Genomic DNA, 18,185 nt, shown 5'->3' with positions numbered 1-18,185 from the left:
CTGCCTAGTTCCTGTGTTCCTGCTGTGTCCTGCCTATTTCCGTGTTCCTGCCGTGTCCTGCCAAGTCCTGTGTTCCTGCCGTGTCCTGCCCAGGTCCGGGTTCCTGCCGTGTCCTGCCAAGTTCCGTGTTCCTGCCGTGTCCTGCCAAGTTCCGTGTTCCTGCCGTGTCCTGCGAAGTCCTGTGTTCCTGCTGTGTCCTGCCCAGTTCCGTGTTCCTGCCGTGTCCTGCCAAGTTCCGTGTTCCTGCCGTGTCCTGCCAAGTTCCGTGTTCCTGCCGTGTCCTGCCAAGTCCTGTGTTCCTGCCGTGTCCTGCCTAGTCCTGAGTTCCTGCCGTTTCCTGCTTCATCTCGTGTTCCTGTCGTATTCAGCTAAGTCCTGTTTTTCCTATTGTTCCCCGCCATTCCTATAGCTCTGTGGTCTCTTTCTTTCTCTCGGGTCGTCCCTTTGGCTCTAGCTGTTGTGCCTCCATTCCCCCGAGGTCCTGCTCCTAACACTCCCTGTATAGGGGGTGGTTCCATCTGGTCCGCTCGACCCCGGGGGCTCTAGAGTCACGACCCAGAGGGTCCACTCTCGGATTCCTTTCCAAATCCTTACAGTGGAATGTGTTCAGAACAATAAAATATAAGAATTATAAATATAAATCAAAATGAATATCACATGGAAGTCTGTATTTGGAATGATACTCAAAATCAAAGTGGAAAATCAAATTACAGACTGATCCAACTTCAGTGGAAATGCCTCATGACAAGGAAAAGATGTTTAGTATTGTGTGTGGCTTCCACATACCTGTATGACCTCCCTACAGTGCCTGGGCATTCTCCTGATGAGGCGAATGGTCTCCTGAGGGATCACCTCCCAGACCTGGACTTAAGCATCTGCCAACTCCTGGACAGTCTGTGGTGCAACATGACATTGGTGGATGGAGTGAGACATGATGTCCCAGATGTGCTCAATCAGATTCAGGTCTGGGGAACGGGCCGGCCAGTCCATAGCTTCAATGCCTTCATCTTGCAGGAACTACTGACACTCCAGCCACATGAGGTCTGGGATTGTCCTGCATTAGGAGGAACCCAGGGCCAACCGCACCAGCATATGGTCTCACAAAGGGTCTGAGGATCTCATCTCGGTACCTAATGGCAGTCCAGCTACCTCTGGCGAGCACATGAAGGGCTGTGCAGCCCTCCAAAGAAATGCCGCCCCACATGATTACTGACCCACTGCCAAATCGGTCATGCTGAAGGATGTTGCAGGCAGCAGATCACTCTCCATGGCATCTCCAGACTCTGTCACATCTGTCACATGTGCTCAGTGTGAACCTGCATTCATCTGTGAAGAGCACAGGGCAACCGTGGTGAATTTGCCAATCCTGGTGTTCTGTGGCAAATGCCAAGCATCCTGCATGGTGTTTGGCTGTGAGCACAACCCCCATCAGAGGATGTCGGGCCCTCAGACCATCCTCATGGAGTTGGTTTCTAACCATTTGTGCAGAAACATGCACATTTTTGGCCAGCTTTAGGTCATTTTGCAGGGCTCTGGCAGTGCTCTTTCTGTTCCTCTTTGCACAAAGGCAGAGTTAGCGGTCCTCCTCACCTCTTGGCTCATATTCCTATCATGCTGATGATTATTGGAGGCTTGGCTATTTCTGGCAGCCGCATAGACAACTAATGGTAATGGTGCAGAGGTTGAGCTTGTGCACCTCCATTCCATTGTAGATGGGGATCTTCCAAGCTCAGTTCCCAAGTTTCAGAACCTCATTCTTGGGATTTCCATAAGTCTCAGTGGATGGACCCAAGTGATCAAGAAGTTATACCTTATCCTATTTCAGCCCTTCCCCAATATATATCACAGGAGGGGTGTCTGTGGACCATGTTCAGTTCCATCTTTTTACTACCCTCTTTAATTATTACTCTCCACTGGGATGGCATTTGGGCAGTTAGTTTTCAAGCAACTATAATGTAACTAAAGACAGCCACACTCATCTGATCAAATCTGGCACCAATTACAGCTCTTACTGTCCCAATTCTCTCCACATGCAGCTCTTCATCTGCAAATAGAATTTGAAGCTAATGTATTGAAAAGAAAGAACAGCTTTTATGGGAGTCACAATAATGGCTTATTGATGCAGACAAAATAGACTTCATCATAGTCCCAGTCTTTGCTGTAGACTTTTTTGTAGTGCTACTAAGTAGATTCCACCTTGCTGACATTTTAGTGTCAACCTACTAATAAGATGCACAGAAAATGTATTATATCTTTTGTGCCTATCACAAATTAGCAGTATAATTACTGTATATACTTGAGTATAAGCCGACCAGAATATAAGCCGAGGCACCTAATTTTGCCACGGAAAACTGGGTAAGCTTATTGACTCGAGTATAATCCAGGTATGCATTGTCCCCTCATCCCTGCAGTGTGTAGCTCCCCCCGTCCTGTCCTGGTATGTGGCTCCCATGTCCTGTCCTGCTATGCATGGCTCCCCCATTTTGTCATGCTATGTGTGGCTCCCCCGTTTTGTCCTGGTATGTGGCTCCCTCATTTTTTCCTGGTATGTGTGGCAACCCGTCCTGTCCTGATATGTGGCTCCCCCATTTTGTCCTGGTATGTGTGGCTCCCCCTGTTGTACACATGGCTCCACAGTCCCGCATGGTTCCATGGTCCCGCATGGCTCCCAAGGTCCCACATGGCTCACACCCCCCATCCAACTCACCCTCCTCGTGCATCCCTGCATCTCTGTCCCGGCACCAGCAGTTCACATGGTACCGCTCATGTAATGAATATATGCTCCATGCCTACGGGAGTGGAGACGCGTGCATATTCATTACCTTAATGAGCGGTACCACCTGGCCGCTGAGCACAGGAACAAGGAAGAGCTGCAGGTGCAGGGACGGAGATACAGCAACAGAGGGTGAGTATTGATGTTTTCTGGAAGCTGGAAGCTGCAGCTGTCACTGTGCTACAGCCGCCGGCTCCCCGCTCCCCCTCCCCCGCCGACTTTCTGGACAATGACTCGTGTGTTAGCTGAGGGGAGCGTTTTCAGCACGAGTATATACACGAGTATACACGGTAAATAGCCTCATAACAGTTACTACATAAATGTGGGAAAATATAGAGTCCAGTTCGCCCACATGCACAGCTTGAAGATCCAGAGCAAAGGAATCCGTTCATGCCTTGCAATGAAAGAGGAATCCAACTCCATGGAAAATACAGAACTCTTCTTTATTGGTGTGTATAAGAGTTTCACTACCTGAAACTAGTTGTTTTATCCATTCCCATGGCATTTTAAGTTCACCTACTGAAGTGTTTCTCTTCACACCAGTAAAGAAAAGTTTTTGTATTTCCATGGAGCTGGATTCCTCTTTCTTTATTACATAAATGCCCCTATAATACAACACATTTTTCTACTTATTCACCCCTTCCTTGTTTCTATCTATTTCTGTGCTATTTTTTTGAATTTGAAGTTAATAGTTGAAAATCCTGCATGTCAGAAGCAATCAATGATTGACTTTAGAATTGCCATCTGTCTATTAATTTACATACAATGTCTGAAAAAATGTCTCATTTTATTCATGTCTGTTATATTTATTGCTTACACAGCCTATAATAATTGTCATCATTTTCAGCATATAGTAAATGGTAATATATTCATATCACTATTCTGAACCATATTGGATAGATTCAGCTAAATTGTTTTGTACTGAATAAAAATGCTCCAAATTTATAAATATTTAAGAAATTGTGTGCAATTTTTACTGTAATTAAAGTGGTTGTTCAGTCATAATATATTGATGACCTAATCGATGGATAGGTGGGGTCAGATTGGTGGGGTCCGACACTTGGAATCCATTCCCCACCCATCAACTGTTATTTGCTCTGCTAGATGAAAATACTTTCAGTGGAGCTGCAAGTCAAAGCTCCTTTTAATTTATACGTCATCAATATGCTGTGACCAGACAATTTCCTTAAGTAAAAAAAATGTAAATCTATGTCCCCTATCAGCAGCCGTACATTTGTGATACAATTTACTCCAATTTCTCCTGTTATTAATAACTGTGTCATATCGTTGGTGACCAACCTTCTCCTTAATTTTCATACCACCATCAAAATGTTTGCAAAAATATATTATATGGCAAACCGTGCCACTTTTTTATCGAGGAAAAGTGACAGTGAGACAATAAAAAAGTGTGTTTGTCAATACAACGTTTTGTTGGCCTTGCTTGTTGGCTAAGCTATTCGGAAACTACAATAAAAGGGATGACAACTATGATGTACCTTTTTTTTCCAAAATAAATTTAGGCAAATAATAACAATTTATGGAATTTGGATCTGTCTCACTAAAGTTTGATTTTTATGGGATTGAGCAGTCAGAAGTCACATGTCTTGGCCCCTCCAATATTGAGTTGTGTGTCGTAGTTTCTGAGTAATATTTATCTGCAATTACTTTTCTGCATAGGTTCTCCTTGTACTTTGTTGGCATAGGAGTTGCGGTAATGATTTGTGGATATGTACAAGTTTCATTTTGGGTTCTAACGGCTGCAAGACAGACACGAAGAATACGAAAAACATTCTTCCATTCAGTATTATCCAAAGACATGAGTTGGTTCGATGTTACCAAATGTGGAGAACTTAACAGTCATCTCACCGAGTAAGAGTAACAGAGATACTTTTAATGTTGACATTTTTATTGCCTTTGTTAATATCTTTTTTCTTAATCTCTAGAGACATCAATAAAATTAATGATGGCATTGGAGACAAGGTTGGCCATCTTTTGCAAAACTCTTCAACATGTATAGCTGGATTAGTAATCGGATTGGTAAAAGGGTGGCAGCTTGCGTTAGTATATATGTCTACAAGTCCACTAATGTCATTATCGGCAGCATTTTGTTCAAAGGTAACTACTATATTTTTGTCATAACGGCCTGTGCTCATGCCCATAATATCAGATAAGTTCTAGCTGTCACTTTGATGGAGGGAACTCATACCCATGTTATTCAGGGAGGCCATGCAGATGTTCAACTCTTTCCTCGGAACACTCAAGTGGTCCTAGGAAAAATATTGCATTTTGCACGGCTTGCCTCTGATATATTCGTCCATTCAAGTCTATGGGTCAGTGGAAAACATTGGACCACACTAGGATTCCATTCAAGTGTTGCTCCATTTTCATGGACTTACTAAATGGAGAAGGTGGGAAACTTCTTTATTTTCTCCACCTCTCAGAAATTTGAATCACACTTTGATCACTCTCCAATCAAACTCTGATCAGAGTCTGGTCAGAGTGTGATTAGCATAGCCATCATTTAACCCCTAGCCTAATGGTCAATGATACATACTCAATAAAACATTCAACAGTCATTTGTCACTTGAAAATTGTTTCAACTCTTTACTTTCCTCAAAGTGGAATATTGATGAACTGGGGCCAATTCTTCAGTCAAACTTCACATAGATGTGGTACATTTCCAGGTGATTAGGGATCAAGTTGACCTTGACCTACCGAAGATTTATATGATATCCTGTGGTATGACATAAAAACTTTAGTTGGCAAAACTCTATAATTATGAAATCAAATCCTTAACACGAAACATGTTCCTTTTAATTTTTTTTTCTACAGATATTTTTTTCCAGATCTTTAAAAAAATATTTTAATTTGTTCTGCGTACATCTTCTTAACTAATGTTATACTGTGAAGTTATAAAAATGATGTTTCACTTTGTAATTAGATGATGGTGTCTCTGACAAGCAAGGAACTCTCAGTTTATGCCAAAGCCGGAGCAGTAGCTGAAGAGGTCCTCTCCTCAATAAGGACAGTGGTGGCATTCGGAGGACAAGAAAAAGAATTAAAAAGGTGTTTTTGTTATTTCTAAGAGAGACATGAAGCTATTAGATGTTGTACTTCATATGTCATTGTTTTCATTTTTAGATACACAAATAATTTGGGAGAGGCCAAAAAACTTGGCATCAAGAAAGCCATTGCATCCCAGCTTGCCCTTGGCTTTGTGTATCTAATTGTTTATGCTTCATATGGGCTAGGATTTTGGTATGGTACAATTCTTGTTTTGGGAAATCAGGGATATACCATTGGAGATGCTCTTGTGGTAAGTGTTTTTAGAGAATATACTTTTAAAATACCAAAACAAAATTAAATCAAATATTGTTAAAAAACAAAAATGTTAAGAAAAATCCAGATATTTTTACATATTTTTAAACACCCTTTATGTATTTTGTAACTCAATAATTCTACTGTCATGCATTATATATTACACTGAAATATAAAAAAAAATGTATTTTAGGCACTAAGGTAAGAAAGAAAAGAGCGCAGAATTTAAAGTGAACCTTTCACGTGAAATCATGCTATTAACCTGCAGATATGGGGTTAATCTGCAGGTTAATACCATTCTGAACCTGTCCAGCACCTGCACTTGGACCCTTGCTGCTGGGAGAAAATTAACTTTATTAAGTACAGGCATCGGGCAGGTTCAGAAAGCTATTATCCTGCAGATTAACCCCATATCTTCATGTTAATAGCGTTTTTTAACATGACAGGTTCCCTTTAAGCTGAAAATCCATCAATGAGATTTCGAACTCCTGTATGTTCAGCTCAATTTTGATGTGGTCTTAGATCAGCCAAAAGAACTGGATAGATAACAATTACAAGCTCTGCTGTCACAAGGAGCTCATTCACAGTTATATCACTCTGCACCCAGCTTTGTACAGTGAAACACAAAAGCAAAAATTATAAATTATAAAATATGCGCATTTATGTTAATCAAATAAAAGCCTCCTAAGGTGTCCAAACTTTCTTACTGAAGCCATTTTTGTGTTTGTGGTTTAGTTTTTTACTCATTTTCTTGCAAGAGTCATTCCTTTTTTCTTACATTCGCAAACTCATAAGAAGGCCTGTATTTTTGTAGAATGAGTTGTCCTTTTCGAATAACACCATTCACCTTACTATATGTTGTACTGAAAATTGGGAGAAAAATGAAGAAATGGTTAAAACAAATCTGACTGATTTTTGGTGTAGTTTTGACATTGTTTATTGCGTGGTAAAATATTATCTGGTAATTTGATTCCCCGTGTTAGTAGGGTAATGGAGATACCAAATTTACTAGGCTTTTGTCATATTTTACTGCTTGTAAAACATTTAGTATTCTGTAAAAAAAAAATTTGGTTTGTGCTGCCATTATCTACAACGTACAACTTCTTTTTTATTTTTCCCGTAATGGAGCTATGTGAGGGCTTCTTTCGTGCAAGATCCTTTGTGGAATTTACTGTATGGGTTAATATTTTATATTTTCAAAGATCAGACTTTTACAGAAGTGGTTATACCAAATATACTTTTTTGGGATTAGGTGATTTCAAATTTTTAGAAACTGTGTTTCACATTTTTTAGATGCACCTGCGATCGCTATCACATGTACATTATACAACAATGCTTAAATATTGCGGCATATAGTGAAGTTAACAAAAATGCTAGCATCCTTTGCCTTTGATCGCACTACTTAAATCTAAGTGATAGTACTTTTATCAGACAGGTGCTATATAACACAACTTGGCTGTAGTTAATTCAGCCACTCAACTCACTCCACACCAGAGCACCCAACACTCACCATAGATATATGGCAAATTTTAGAAAGGGGTTAAAGTGAACCTGACAGCTGTGAAATGCTGCTTAATCCACGGCCAGCATGTATCAACCACTGGCTGTATGATTTCAGCCATACATGTTTCTCTCTGAAATGCTGTGCCGTTTCAGAGAAAAGCATACTTTGAAAGCCATCGGGGACCGATCAGCGCTGGAGACTAGTCGGACAGGCGGGTTCCCTATGGCTTCTTCCCTCCCGCTGCCCAGGATTTACAGGTCTCTGCCTACAGGTCTCTGTAAACTATGAATAGTACTGACCATAACACATGCACATACTTTTATAATTTGCTGATTGCAGAGTTTTTTTTCTATTATTGGTAAAAACATATGTTCTCCGACAGGTCTTCTTCAGTGTGGTCATCAGCAGTTATTGCCTTGGTCAAGCATTTTCTCATCTTGAAGCATTTTCTATTGCAAGAGGTGCAGCCTATGGTATATTTCATGTCATTGACGAGGTAAATAAGAAGCATACATTAATTGAAACTAGAGTATAGAATGGCATGAACAAAATAATTTAGTTTGTCAAGTGATAAAAATCATTAATTCATAGAACACATTGCCAAAAGCATGTTGAAAGTTTTTTTTCTCACTAGTGAACTTAGCCCAATCAATAGCAAAAATGTCTAAAGCCAACCTTAAAACTATTTCAAGAATCTCTAAAGAAAACCTTGTCATAAAATGGATAGGGGTTTGTACTAAATTAACATTTGTGAATCTTTTGAAAACATTTTTTTCCACTGATTATCAAAATTGCAAATCTCAAACCTGACAAAATGATTCTTCCATCACTTTCGATAAAGCCGTATTAGTTATATTGGAAGCCTCCATGCTAATACTGATGTTTTCTGTTATAACTCCCCTACATCCAAACCCCTATCCTGATCCTTTCTGCCACCGTTGCATCATGGTCATGTTAATTAATGGTGGGTTGGTGGCCACCAAGTTGAAGGAGAATACAATTAAAAAAAATAGCTTGAGACATGGTGACATGTAGTAAAAATACAAAATCTTCAAGCTACTGATTTCCGGGCAAAATGAACCCTTTATTAGGGAAACACCAGCTTTTTGATAAAGATTGCATTCTTGCAAGCCACCAATTTACCTATTATCACCAGATAGAGGCACCTGGTTTGTGATCTATAATCACTGTAGTCATCAATTTGATAGTATCCATCTCTATTTTTGCATCTTTAAACTTTGATTCTTCTCTTATATCATTTTGATTATAAACTCCACATTCGCAAACAAAATAATAATCTTTATATATCATTTTTAGAGATCTGCTATTAACAGCTTTTCCATAGAAGGATACAAACCAGATACTATAAAAGGAGACGTGGAATTTAAAAATATTCATTTCTGTTATCCATCTCGACCAAATGTCCCGGTGAGAACAATTACAAATGTTTGCATCCCTTTATACTAATCTCCAGATTTTTAAAGGAGCAAAAGCTTCCTTATTAATTATAATATTATTGTTGACTCTTGGTAGTTGTCAGTCAGAGATGCGTCAGTTAAGATGTTTTGTATCTCTGGTTCATGTTCCTCTGCTTTATATACTTGTCAGAATCATTTATGTCCAAACTAGTAATGAGCGAGTATACTTGTTGCTCAGGTTTTCCTGAGCCCACTCGGGTGGTCTCCAGGTATTTGTAAGTGCTCGGAGATTTGGTTTTTGTTGCCTCAGCTGCATGATTTACAGCTGATAGACAGCTTGAATGCATGTGGGGATTCCCTAGCAACCAAGCAACCCCCACATGTACTCAGGCTGGTTAGCAGCTGTAAATCATTCAGCTGTGTCAACAAAAACTAACTCTCCGAGCAGTTGCAAATACTCGGAGACCAACTGAGCGTGCTCGGGAAAACCCGAGCAACGAGTATACTCGCTCATTACTAGTCCAAACCCATACATTTTGTATTAACAGCTGCCAATGACCTAAATTACAGGATTATTACTCATTATTTTACTAATCACTTGCTGTGCCAATGTCTACCTGATCCCCTATTGCTCCAGCTATGAGGTGCTGAGGTGCTCTGCAGTTAAATCTATTGTTCGTTAAATAAAACCTATAATCTATCTGCAAGATAGATTATATATGTAAGATCAGTAGGAATCCAGCTGTTGAGACCCCCACGGATCCTTCTTCTGTGCAAATGGAGTGGAAGTACGCATGACTCTTGTGGATTGTGATGGTCAACCATGATCACTTCTGCTATATTCAAATAAGTGACTTTGGGGCCACAATTATTGTAATAGGAAATATCTTATATAACTTTCGTGTCTCACAGTGAAATCAGTTTGCAAATGTATTTGCAAAGGAGGTTACAGTAGAAAAGTTTTTAAGAAAAGAGATAGACCAGAAAAATACCTTACAGACGACCTTTCACCTATTTTTTCATGTTGAACTGGACACACAATGTTATAGTGGCTGCAGAGTGGAATAAAATATAGATACCGTATATTTTTTATTTACTTGACCTCTCTGTTGCGGAGATATTAGCTGTCAAAGTATTTGGAACCTACACAGTTTTTTTTAATGTCCAATGGGGCATTATTAGAGAGTTTTCATTGGATGTATGTACCTCTTCCTTTTTTTGATGCAAAATAATTATAAGCAGACATTAAAACACTGGGGAAAGTGTAGAATCCCTCTACAATAACAATGACAAACAGCTATCCTCACTGCAGAATGATAACTTGTGCACAGCAGAGCTGAGTATGAATAACTGACAGCTCTCATATCTGGCAGTCAGTGTTGGGGGCAGTACAGCAGACCCTGATTATCATTACAAACACTTCTAGGAACTCTCCTCTCAAATTCAAATATGTTTTATTGGCAGGACCAAATACATATTAGCATTACCAAAAGCAAGATCTGTGTTGCCAAATCTGCTGTACTGCGCCTTCCCCCACAGCAGACTGTGTCATTATGTCTCTTCTAAGCAAAATGGGAGGTGTTTTTCCCCTTGTATGTGGATGCCTTGGTGTGATTGGCAGAATTAGCCACATTGTGAGAGGAGAGCTACTAGAAGTGTTAATAATGACAATGCCAGAGATGAGAGCTGAAAGCCGTCAGTTACTTACACTTGTATCTGCAGTGCATCAGCACTTCATGCAGTGAGGAGAGCAGACTGTTTGTCAATACTATTGTGGGGGCATATTCTTCTTTCGCCAGTGTATTGCTGCCTGCTTATGATTGTTCAATGACGAAAAAAGAGAGTAGCCACCTCCAGTGAAATCTCTCCAGTTATGCCCACATGGACTTGAAAAAAATAACAGTTTAAGTGCCAAATGCTTTGATCACTAATATCTCCACAACAGAGAAGCAAAATTAATAAACATAAAAAAAAGTTTTATTCTGCACTGAAGCTCCTATTCATTGTGTGTCCAGTTCAAAATGAAAAATTTGGTGAAAGGTCCGCTTTAATTGGTTACCGAATACAGGGAGCTCTGTCTTGTAGGGAGCAGAGTTGCACATGCTCAGTCTTTTCTCCATTAATTGTTTATGAAACTGCTGGCAGTAACCCTTTTTTGGAAGTAAACCTTTATCAAAATCACAACAAGCAAAGAACTGGTAGTAAAACCAGTATAACTGGCTTTTAAATTAAACTTCTGAGCCTTGCCACCAGAGAGTTCTCATTGCAAACTACAGGCTATTGTTTAAGAATTCACACAAATAGCTATCTTGTTTTCATTAGGACCCAACAGACATGCATATCTTAAATTATTGCTACAAGAATAATTAGCATTTTGGTCTAACTGTATTCAATTTATGATATGACTTAATTAGTCTTTGTACCTGTGGACATGTTGTGCAAGGTCAGAAAGAAACAAAGCCCTAATGTTATATTTTAGGAGGTTTTAACACTTTGTATCTACTTTTGCCTTGTATTTGGTTTGAAATGGGAACATTAGTGGCCTTTGTCCTATTAAAATTGATTTGATTACAACAATAAAAAACAAGAATTCATTTTCATAAAAGATAACCAGTTTCCAAGGCTGGATACCAACAGGCTTAAGGCCACTGTCACCCCCTCCAGCTGTTATAAACTAAAAGAGCCACCTTGTGCAGCAGTAATGCTGCATTCTAGCAAGGTGGCTCTTTTAGTTTTTGGTGCATTTATTCCCAAAATAAAGCGTTTTATAACTTCTCCAAAATACCTGTCTTTAACCAGGGAGGCAGGTCCTCACCCCCCTGCTTGAAACGCCACACTGCCATCACTCAAATCTTCAGGGGCGCTGGGCGCCGCCCCCTCCGTGCTGTTTTCACATGAAATCCGGCGCCTGCGCTGTGTAGTACTGTCTGGTGCAGGCGCAGTGAGCTCTGGCCGTCTGACATCACAGCCAGGCTTGCAGACTGCGCCTGTGCGGCAAGTGCGGCCACCCACCTTGGGAATCCCAGCCCCGCAGTGTGTTATGCATTATGCACAGTGCGGGGCTGGGATTCATAGGCAGGGCGGCCGCACAGGCGCAGTCTGCAAGCCTGGCTGTGACGTCAGACGGCCAGAGCTCACTGCGCCTGCACCAAACAGTACTACACAGCGCAGGCGATGGATTTCATGCGAAAACAGCGTGGAGGGGCGGAGCCCGGCGCCCCTGAAGATTTGAGTGATGGCAGTGTGGCGTTTCAAGCAGGGGGGTGAGGACCTGCCTCCCTGGATAAAGACAGGTATTTGGGAGAAGTTATAAAATGCTTTATTTTGGGAATAAATGCACCAAAAACTAAAAGAGCCACCTTGTTAGAATGCAGCATTACTGCTGCACAAGGTGGCTCTTTTAGTTTATAACGGCTGGAGGGGTTGACAGTGGCCCTTTAATCTCTATCCAATATGATATCATTATATCTGGATGGCCTTGTCCTGTGTGCACAATGCGTCTGGAGGAGAGAAGGTTTTTCCACCAACATAGAAGAGGATTCTTTACTGTTAGGGCAGTGAGAATCTGGAATTGCTTGCCTGAGGAGGTGGTGATGGCGAACTCAGTCGAGGGGTTCAAGAGAGGCCTGGATGTCTTCCTGGAGCAGAACAATATTGTATCATACAATTATTAGGTTCTGTGGAAGGACGTAGATCTGGGTATTTATTATGATGGAATATAGGCTGAACTGGATGGACAAATGTCTTTTTTTCGGCCTTACTAACTATGTTACTATGTTACTAATGTTCTGAAACAGTCCTCCTCAGCAAGGCTGAATAAATGAAGTGCAGTTCAGCAAATGAAGCAAGGATTATACTATAATGTACATATATATATTCATAGCATACACATGCAATATAAGGGGAACAAGGACTTGGGCTCATCAGTGCATCTGATAGTATGGCTCCATACAACGACTATAAATACATTTTTGGGAAACACTGCTCTTTTTCCTAGGATCTTTATTCAGTTACCAAGACATACTGAAGATTAGAGACAATGTCTGTGGGAAAGGCATGCTGAGAGACATAACGTACTGTGAGATGTTAGATGTTGACAAGGAGCCAGCTTCCTGTTTAGTGTTGAGCATTCCGATACTGCAAGTATCGGGTATCGGCCAATAATTGCATTTTCGGAATATTCCGATACATTTGCAATATCGGATACCGGAATCGGAAGTTCCCATAATGCAAAGAGCCAGTTTCATTTAATTCAGCCAATGAGGAATGATTAGAAGTGTGGGCACATCCTGTTCTGCATGGTAGGCATGTAACTACTGGCATGGCTGTGATTGGCTGCTGAAATGATGTCATGATGCACTATAAAAGTCGCCGCAGCCATTTTGGGTTCACTCTGCTGTGAATTCAGTTAAGGACAGGGCGCTGTGTTCTGAGTGAGGGCCAGTTTTGAGATAGCGATTTGCTTCATTGTGCTTTACCCAGGCTAATTTAGCAACCGCTGTGTGAGAACCTTGTTTTTGCCTTGCAGCGCTGTTCACAGCTGTCTGCAAGGTCTCTGTGTGTGTGAGTGCAGCTCACTCTGTAGTCTGTCCGCAGCCACAGCTGGTTATAGTCAGCTCAGGGTGCATCACTGCCTCATACTGTTCAATCCATTGTCCTTTTTTGAAATTAGTGCAGCCTGCTGCACATTTTTTCAAATTTATCCTATTAGTGAGTTTCCATCCGTATCCTGCTAGATTGTGGAAAAATACTGTATAGGATTACATAGAGAAGCTTTTTTTGGCCTTGCAGCACCATTCACGGCTGTCTGCACAGTCTCTGTGTGAGTGCAGCTCACTCTGTAGTCTGTCCGCAGCCACAGCCGGTTGTAGTCAGCTCAGGGTGCGTCATTGCCTCATACTGTTCAATCCATTGTCCTTTTTTGCAATTAGTGCAGTGCAGCTTGCTGCACATTTTTTCAAATTTATCCCATTAGTGAGTTTCCATCCGTATCCTGCTAGATTGTGGAAAAACACTATATAGGATTACATAGAGGAGCTTTTTTTGGCCTTGCAGCACCATTCACGGCTGTCTGCATGGTCTCTGTGTGAGTGCAGCTCACTCTGTAGTCTGTCCGCAGCCACAGCCAAATGTAGTCAGCTCAGGGTGCGTCACTGCCTCATACTGTTCAATCCATTGTCCTTTTTTACAATTAGTGCAGCCTGCTGCACATTTTTTCAAATGTATCCTATTAGTGGGTTTCCATCCGTATCCTGCTAGATTGTGGAAAAACACTATATAGGATTACATAGCGGAGCTTTTTTTGGCCTTGCAGCACCACTCACGGCTGTCTGCACGGTCTCTGTGTGAGTGCAGCTCACTCTGTAGTCTGTCCGCAGCCACAGCCGGTTGTAGTTAGCTTAGGGTGCGTCACTGCCTCATACTGTTCAATCCATTGTCCTTTTTTGCAATTAGTGCAGCCTGCTGCACATTTTTTCAAATTTATCCTATTAGTGGGTTTCCATCCGTATCCTGCTAGATTGTGGAAAAACACTATATAGAAGTACATAGAGGAGCTTTTTTTAGCCTTCACACCACTGAGTGGGCCACTATGAAGGACTTCTGCCAGATTTTGCATGCCTTCGATGATTCCACGCATATGGCGAGTGCAGATTATGCACTAGTCAGCATGACTGTCCCCCTTATCTGCCTGCTTGAAAAAACACTGCAAGCGCTAAGGGATGAGTTGGTGGAAGAGGTGGAGGATGAGGAGTCACAAATGTCATCTGCTTCTGGATAGTCTGCGCGACGTGGTTCATAACAAAGGCCTAAGCAGGGGACACTTTGTGAGGAGGATGAAGAGGAGACAATGGAGGAAGAAGACATATGTCCAGAGGAGGGAGTTACACAGTGCTCCAGTAGTCAGTATGTAGAGCGAGGGTGGGGTGATGCAGAGCAGGCAGAGATCACGCCTCAAGCAGGGGAAAGCATTTCTTGGCCAGTTGGCAGTCTGCAGCACATGGTTGATTTCATGCTGCAGTGCCTGAGAAACGACCGCCGCATCGCCCACATTCTCCACACGGCTGATTATTGGGTGTACACCCTCCTAGATCCACGCTACCGGGACAACTTACAAAGCCTCATAACACCATTGAACCGAGAGCATAAAATGTGGGAGTACCAAGACACACTGGTGCAGTCCATCATCTTCTCCAGTCCAATCGAGAGAAGTGCTGCTAGTGCTTTACAAAGCAGCTCAGTGCGTTCAGGCAGTGGAGGAAGCTCTGCACAAAGAGGGAGCAGAAGCAGTTTCTCAGCACAAGGCAAGACCAGTATGGCCCAATTGTGGCAAAATTTTGTGTGCCCGCCACAAATGTCTACACCATCACAGATGGCTCCAGTCAGCAGGAGGCCACGTTTCTGTCAGAGGGTGACAGACTACATGTCTTGCCCTCTGAGTGTACTCCCAGACGGCTCCTCCTCCTTCAAGTTTTGGGTCTCTAAGCTGGATACATGGCCAGAGCTTAGCCAGTATGCATTTGAGGTGCTGGCTTGCCCTGCTGCTAGTGTATTATCGGAACGCGTCTTTAGTGCCGCAGGTGGGGTACTAACAGACCGTCACATGCGACTATCCTCCGATAACATTGACTGGCTTACTTTTCTGAAAATGAACAAGGCCTGGATCTCGCAGGAATTTGCCACTCCTCTTCCAGATTAAATAATTGGTTGGCAACAGTGTCCAGGTCTCCTGTTGTGTTCATGTTTCTGTAATCCCTGGGCTCCAACACCGCCAGTTGCTGCTCAGAAATGCCATCTGCACAGTCAACACATGACTCAGTGTTATTGGGTTTCAGTAACGTCAGCTGATCCCCAGCTGTGTATCCAGCAATTTCTCCTCCTCTCTCCACACTCACACTACTACAGAAAGGAAAGGGAACCTGCCCCCCCCCCCAGGCATTTGAAACTGAAAGAGCCACCTTGTGCAGCAGTAATGCTGCACAAGGAAAAGGTGGCTCTTTTAGTTATGCTCTTTGCACACGCTGAACTTAACACTTATGAAATGTGTCCCCTCATACCATGAAACCGTCCTGAAGAAGGGACTTTCCTTCTTAATGAGACACAGCACAGCCGTCATTCTTACCCCCTTGGCGCCGGGTGCCTATCCTTAGCATTGTTTGAATCTGTCCTGGAACCTGCGCTATTATGTTATCCCTTGGGCATGGGCAGTTAGTGCTGCCGATCTTCTGACATCATTTGTTGTCAGGCTGACTGTGCCTGTGCGGCTGCGCTGCCCGAGATCAGGCTCCCTCCACCTTCTTCAGACTGTGCGGCGTCAGCTGATCCCTAATCACATGCCACGGCCGTGACGCCACACAGTCTGAACAAGGCGGATGTAGATGAGTGAGAGGTGAAGATATGCACTGCGCATGCCCATGCCCATGAATCCCAGCCCCGCAGTGTGAATAAATCAGAAGACACTGCGAGGCGGGATTTCAAGGTGGCTCTTTCAGTTACAAATGCCTGGAGGCTTAAAGGTTCCCTTTCATCTTGCTCCAATCAGGCCTCAGCTTACACTCTGCTTCTCCTGTAATTCCCTGGGCTCCAACACCACCAGTTGCTGCTCGGAAGTGCCGTCTGCACAGTCAACACTTGCTGCCGTGTTATTGGGTTTCAGTAACGTCAGCTGATCCCCAGTTGTGTATCCGGCAATTTGGCCTGCTACCTCCACACTTACACTACTCCAGATTTCAAACTTGCTCCAATTTGGCCTCGGTCTACACCCTGATTGATCCTGGCTCCAACACTGCCAGTTGGTGCTCGGAAGTGCTGTCTGCACAGAGAAAAACACTCGCTTCTGTGTTAGTGGGGTTCAGTAACGCCAGCTGCTCCTCTGCTGTGTATCCGGCAATTTCTCCTGCTACCTCCACACTCACACTACTCCAGATTTCAAACTTGCTCCAATTAGGCCTCGGCCTACACCCTGAATGAACCTAAGCTCCAACACCACCAGTTGGTACTCGGAAGTGCTGTTTGCACAGAGAAAAACACTCGCTCCTGTGTTAGTGGAGTTCAGTAACGCCAGCTGCTCCCCTGCTGTGTATCCGGCAATTGCTCCACTCTGTTTCTCCTGTAATCCCTGGGCTCCAACACCGCCAGTTGCTGCCCGGAAGTGCTGTCTGCACAGTCAACACTTGCTGCCGTGTTATTGGGGTTCATTAACGTCAGCTGATCCCCAGATGTGTATCCGGCAATTTCTCCTGCTACCTCCACACTCACACTGCTACAGAAATGGAAGGGAACCTGTCCCCCCCGGGCGTTTGTAACTGAAAGAGCCACCTTGTGCAGCAGTAATGCAACAAAATAAAAAGGTGGCTCTTTTAGTTATGCTCCTTGCACAAGTTGAACTTAACACTTATGAAATGTGTCCCCTCATACCGTGAAACTGTCCCGGAGGAGGGACTTTCCTTCTTAATGAGACGCAGCACAGCTGTCATTCATACCCCCTTGGTGCAACGTCACGGCCGTGGCATGCGATTAGGGATCAGCTGATGCCACACAGTCTGAAGAAGGCGGATGAAGATGAGTGAGAGCCGAAGATATGCACTACGCATGCCCATGAATCCTAGCCCCGCAGTGTCTTTTGATTTATTCACACTGCAGGGCTGGGATTCAAGGGCATGAGCAGTGCATATCTTCGCCTCTCACTCACCTCCTTCCGCCTTCTTCAGACTGTGTCGCGTCACGGCCGTGGCATGCGATTAGGGATCAGCTGATGCCGCTTAGTCTGAAGAAGGCGGAAGGAGATGAGTGAGAGGCGAAGATATGCACTGTGCATGCCCATGAATCCCAGCCCCACAGTGTGAATAAATCAGAAGACACTGCGGGGCAGGATCTGGGGCAGGGTGGCCCCACAGGCGCAGCCAGCCTGACAACAAATGATGTCAGAAGACGGGCAGCGCTAACTGCGCATGGCCAAGGGATAACATAACAGCACTGGCTCTGGGACAGATTCAAACAACGCTGAGGAAGTGGCACCCGGTGCCAAAGGGGTCTGAATGATGGATGTGCTGCATTTCATTAAGAAGGAAAGTCCCACCTCCGGGACGGTTTCGTGGTATGAGGGGCCACATTTTATAAGTGTTAACTTCAGCGTGTGCAAGAAGCATAATTAAAAGAGCCACCTTTTCCTTGT

The 18,185-nt window shown here is 43.1% G+C and overlaps 1 protein-coding gene across 1 annotated transcript in view; it reads left to right on the top strand.

Moving 5' to 3' along the window:
- The window catches only part of LOC138641968 (ATP-binding cassette sub-family B member 5-like), a 189,792-nt gene that overhangs the window by 139,961 nt on the left and 31,646 nt on the right, over window positions 1–18,185 (top strand). Inside the window, exons 6-11 of the mRNA XM_069729813.1 lie at window positions 4,451–4,642; window positions 4,717–4,888; window positions 5,715–5,839; window positions 5,915–6,089; window positions 7,978–8,091; window positions 8,913–9,023. Coding sequence (XP_069585914.1) covers window positions 4,451–4,642; window positions 4,717–4,888; window positions 5,715–5,839; window positions 5,915–6,089; window positions 7,978–8,091; window positions 8,913–9,023 — 889 coding nt within the window. The remainder of the gene's footprint in view (window positions 1–4,450; window positions 4,643–4,716; window positions 4,889–5,714; window positions 5,840–5,914; window positions 6,090–7,977; window positions 8,092–8,912; window positions 9,024–18,185) is intronic.

Source organism: Ranitomeya imitator, chromosome 6 (genome assembly GCF_032444005.1).
Source record: "Ranitomeya imitator isolate aRanImi1 chromosome 6, aRanImi1.pri, whole genome shotgun sequence".
In the NCBI taxonomy this organism is placed as follows: domain Eukaryota; kingdom Metazoa; phylum Chordata; class Amphibia; order Anura; family Dendrobatidae; genus Ranitomeya; species Ranitomeya imitator.
Note: the sequence above shows the minus strand (reverse complement) of the source record. Positions and strands in the feature narration are given on the sequence as shown.